Source organism: Sardina pilchardus, chromosome 3 (genome assembly GCF_963854185.1).
Source record: "Sardina pilchardus chromosome 3, fSarPil1.1, whole genome shotgun sequence".
Lineage (NCBI taxonomy): Eukaryota > Metazoa > Chordata > Actinopteri > Clupeiformes > Clupeidae > Sardina > Sardina pilchardus.
The window spans coordinates 11,830,525-11,835,524 of NC_084996.1; the positions used below are offsets into that span (position 1 = coordinate 11,830,525).

General features: G+C 46.1%; 1 protein-coding gene across 3 annotated transcripts in view; it reads right to left on the reverse strand.

Moving 5' to 3' along the window:
* cacnb1 (calcium channel, voltage-dependent, beta 1 subunit) overlaps window positions 1–5,000 on the reverse strand; it is a 33,861-nt gene that overhangs the window by 9,831 nt on the left and 19,030 nt on the right. For 2 of the 3 annotated variants that reach the window (XM_062531827.1, XM_062531826.1), the window contains exons 6-9: window positions 4,392–4,459; window positions 2,419–2,447; window positions 251–331; window positions 75–133 (exon numbers count right to left, since the gene is read on the reverse strand). In XM_062531827.1, the coding sequence (XP_062387811.1) occupies window positions 75–133; window positions 251–331; window positions 2,419–2,447; window positions 4,392–4,459 (237 nt within the window). Of the gene's footprint in view, window positions 1–74; window positions 134–250; window positions 332–2,418; window positions 2,448–3,057; window positions 3,213–4,391; window positions 4,460–5,000 lie in introns of all 3 variants that reach the window. The other variant, XM_062531825.1, reaches the window with a different exon arrangement.

Below are 5,000 nucleotides of genomic sequence, written 5' to 3' on the forward strand. Positions count from 1 at the left end.
AACAAAAATGTCCCCAGGCAGGCAGCCACACATTTTACATTCTATGCTTCTCAGAACGCAGGGCAAGCACTTACCTGCCCTCAAATTTGTGTTTCAGAAAGTCAAACAGTGCTTTCTGCATCATGTCAGTCACCTGGAGACCACATCAACGCAAACAATTAACATACAGCACAATATAAAAATGGAATCAAACTAAATATTGAATATAATATATAATATGTATATTTTTCTTTTAACATGTAGGAAATACCTCATATCCTTTGAGCGATGGCCCCACAAGTACAATAGGTCTCATAGATGGTACCACATCATAGGGGGGGATATGTTCCATCTAATTAAAGATAAAGCAGTGTCTTTAATATTAAATAACACACACACACACACACACACACACACATACACACAAACACATACACACACACACACGTGCATGCATGCATCGCCGCTGGCTTGAGTGAACACGTACCGCACACTGCGTGTAATGTTAAGTGTTATACATGTTGCAGCAACAAAAGACAACGACTGGAACTGTGTGTGGGTGCGTGAACAGGTGTGTGGTGGTGACAGACTTCTCATTGGTACGCCTGTGCTGCCTCTACATGCACTGTATGACCCAAGGGCTTCTGCAGTGGAGAAGCAGTGATGTCTATGCACATCTCTATTCTGGTCAGAACTCTCACGGCGGCGTGGAGAGCACTTGAGTTCAGATAGAACATGAGAAGCACAGAAAGTGCCAGCGAAACAACACGAGGGTGAGCAAGGGCCAGGAGAAGGAAGAGAGAAAAGAGAGAGAGGGAGAGAGAGATGAAGAGAAGGAAAGAGGAAGAGAAAGCAAAAAGCTCCCTCCCACTCACCTGGGCTTGTTACATAAAGATAGAGAGACTTGGCCAAGAGAGAGAGAGAGAGTGGTATCCATTTCCATGTGAAATAGGACCTCTTATCTGCTTCCCAGTAAAAGCTTTTCTTCAAATGCCCAGAGGCTGATTAAGCATATAGGGGGCCCTTTGATGTTTGCTCACTTTTCATGTTTGCAAATGTATATGACTGTATGTGTGAGTGTGTGTGTGTGTGTGTGTGTGTGTGTGTGTGTGCGTGTGCGCGCGCGCGTGCGTAAGCTCACATGCCATTTGGATGGAATCTTCACTGCATGGTTGCTGTGGTGATATATGCCAATGGACATGAAAACGAGTTGTTCATGGCATCTCATGGTCACCCACACCAGCTAAATCTCTTTACGGGCTTCATAATTATACTCTGTGTCACCACCATCGTACTCGTACTACAAGGACATATACAATCATGTTGTTAAAATAAGAGACTATTCTTCCCTTAGTCATATAGTTTATAGTTTTTTTAGTGGGAAAAGTCAATGAAATGGGCATTACGTTGCTGTGTCTATTGTTCTCAACAGACATAACAATTTAATTTCTGGTAGAGCACACCACCATTGGACAGTGCTTGCAATGTTTATGATGGGAAACTTTGGGAACTTTTATTTTCTCGGGAACAAGATTGGGGGGAAAAGTCACATTCCACATTTCAATAATATAAAAATTCCCAGGGGCATCTCTGAGTGTACAAGAGAACCCCATGAGTCTGAGATGTACTTTGGGGAAAGACGTAGAGGACATTTTGAGTGGAAATGAAAAAAAAAATATAGCAGTCCGCTTACGTAAAATAAATAAATGAATACAAAGTCTTTAAATAACAAGTACCTGAATAACTTACACTATAACAATAACGGCATTAAATTATGGAATGATGTCATAATCATAGCGCCTTCTACCCAGTCCACCACAATCATTCATTTTATTTCATAACCACTATTGTTAGGGCCCCTTACATTATGATGTTCTAGTTCTTACAACAGTTACTGCCGTAACAATGGCACACACATCATCACACTAAAAATCTATGACAACCATCATAGTCTATGTGATAATCATAATTATTATTGTGTCATAATAAGCACAGGTCATATCCATACTGATATCATTGCAGTTCTCTTATCCCTATCGTCATCATCTGAACAGGTTTAGGAGTTCCTTTGAACATGGCTAAAAATACTTGTCTCAATGATCACCTTCATTCAGCACTTAATCAAATCAAACTATGACCTCAAACACACTAACCTCCATAAAAATACCACAAAAACACCTTCACCAAATATTGCTAGACTTAGTTAAATACACACATGTACATCTAATCGCCACACACTCTATATATCTAAATCTAAATCTATACATCTAAATCTATCTCTATCTATGTATACGCTGAATCTGAATATGAATGGATATGAGCAGACAGGTCCCCGATGGGGTGGTGGGAAAGCCAGACGAGAGGGCAGAGGAGCATGCAAGAGGAAATAACACATAATAAGAAGGTTAGAGATTAGAGGTCGTTGCTATAGCGACTCACCGACTTCTGTTTCTGTTTGGCCGGCCCGCCTAGCATTCGTCAAACACCCCCCAAGTGTGAGTAGCGCAGACAAATCAAACAGAGAGAGAGAGAGAGAGAGAGAGAGAGAGGGAGAGAGAGAGAGAAACAAACAGAAGCACAGAACACAGAAGCACCAGGCTGTTACTGGCACACTGTTATAGCATTAAGGAGGCACTGGGAGAGGAGAGCTGGCGTTCACAAACACTCACATTTTGAACTGGACTATTTCCTCATGTTAATCAAGTATGCTGACAGGTGCTGCTGCAGAGGTATAAAGTGGCAGGTCACAAGGTGATAGTGGGGCTCTCTGAACTCCTCTCCTAGTCCTCTACACACAGACAAACACACACACGCACACACGCACACACACACACGCATGCGTGCATGTCAACACACTCCCCGCACTCCACTCCTGGTGGTGCGGGCGGCCGAGTCAGTGGCGAGCTGGCAGAGGAGGGGGGGTGCGAGGTCAGAGGGTTAGTTTGGACACGTAGAACGGTCAGCCGCATAGCTCGCTCGCTCTCTCGCTCTCTCTCTCTCCTTTCTCCCCCATCACCCCAGCGACCGGTGGTGGCGGAGAAGGGGGGGGGTGGTTGGGCGGGCACTCGCCATGGTTACCTTCTTAAAGAAGGGCAGGCGGGGGATGTTGGCCTGAGGGGAAGTGACACTACCGGCCCCGCCCCGGTGGTCGCCCCGGGCGTCGGCCATCGGCTCGGCCTCCTCCGCCTCTAGATCCGAGGCATCATCATAGAGCCCCGCGGAGAAATCAGCTACTGAGAGGGGGGGAGGGAGGGAGGGAGGGAGGGAGGGAGGGAGGGAGGGAGCGGAGGGAGTCACCAGGGGAAAGGGCAGAGGAGAGGAGAGGGAGACAGACACAGGACGACAGACACAGAGAGAAAGAGAGGAAGAGAGAGAGAGAGAGAGAGAGGAGAGAGAAAGAAAGAGAGAGAGAGAGGGCATAGCAAAAAGAAAAGATGGAAAGGTGCATAGCAGAGAGTGCAGGTGGATGCAGAGAGAGGGAGGAAGAAAGATAAATAAATAGATAAATAAATAGAATAAAAACACACAGAGAATGTTGCACAGGGCAAAGGACAGCAGGAGAAAGGAGATAGGGAAGAGGGAGAGAGAGAAAGAAAGAGAGAAAGAAAGAGAGAGAGAGTAGAAGTGTGATGTTCAGTCGTTCAGAAACATGGAAGAGAATGAAGAGACAGCAGCTGAGAGCAGATGGAGGAGCTGATACAAGCTGAGGGATGAGAGAAGCAAAAGATAAGAATCGTAGTGTGAGGGCGCTCATAACTGGCCACCCGGAGCACTGTGGAGAATGTGGCTGGGCGTGGGACTGTGAGACACGGCACAGAGGTGAGGTGTGGGCAGCTGCAGAGCCAACTGATCCAGGAAATTAGAGAAATAAGAGAATGAGAGAAAGGACATCCAGTGTGGAAGGTGGTGGGAGGGGGGGTTGTGGGTTTGTTTTTGTGCGTGTGTGTGTGTGTGTGTGTGTGTGTGTGTGTGTGTGTGTGTGTGTGTGTGTGTGTGTGTGTGTGTGTGTGTGTGTGTGTGTGTGTGTGTGTGTGTGTGTGTGTGTGTGTGTGTGTGTGTGTGTGTGTGCGCGTGTGTGAGTGTGTGTGTGAGTGTGTGTGTGCTTGTGTATAGGTGTGTAGGTGTGTGTGTGTGTGTGTGCAACTGGAATGCAGGGGATCTGAGGTAGCTCCATACACTCTCTTCAAAAAAAAAGTTCTAGTTCTTACAAAAATGTAGAACCCTTTGCATCTTCTAAGAACCATTCAAGGCTCCACGAGGGGAGGGAGGGGGGAACTCCTAGCGTTCTTGCAAACAATAATCATTTCTCATTGAGACGTTTTGCATGTCAATATTCCAACATCTATGCAGGCTTAGCACCGCTACCATGGCAACAGACACATTAAGAACTCCTTCTCGCTCTCTCGTCTTACCTGTCCCAGGCGGGGTGGGCCTCCTAGTTCCTGAGGCGACATCAAGACTGGAGCTCCCGCCCGATTTACTAAAAGAACAGGAGAGATTAACATTTAATATTTGGCTAATAACATATGACAGACCACACTCAGATGAGTAAAATACAATAAAATAAGTAATGGCACATGTTGTCATTCCTGCTTTGGCCAGAAGAGCGAGTGAGCAAGAACCAACGACTATCGAAGAGACGATCTGAACGTCCAGTCCCAGACCTCGTGTGTGAGTGTGTGTTCATCGCATCGTACTGGCTATACCGTGTACTGGACACTGTGCTGTGAATGACAGTGTTCTCAGGACAGGGATGGGTGATGGCAATAGAGCTCATGTTCTTTAAACAGACAGAGTGAACATTTGGTGCCGCCGGTCTAGTGTGTGCTGAATTAGGACTGAATCCCACTGAGTGGGATGACCGGGGAGATTCAGAGATTCGGTCCAAGGCTGTCCAGCTGGTAAATTAGTGAGGCTATTTAGACACTGATGACACAGTGACTCTTGACACTATGACTATAGCTCAAAAATGAAGGGAAAAACAAAGAAACAATCCTGGCACGACGATTGGCCGGGAGAGA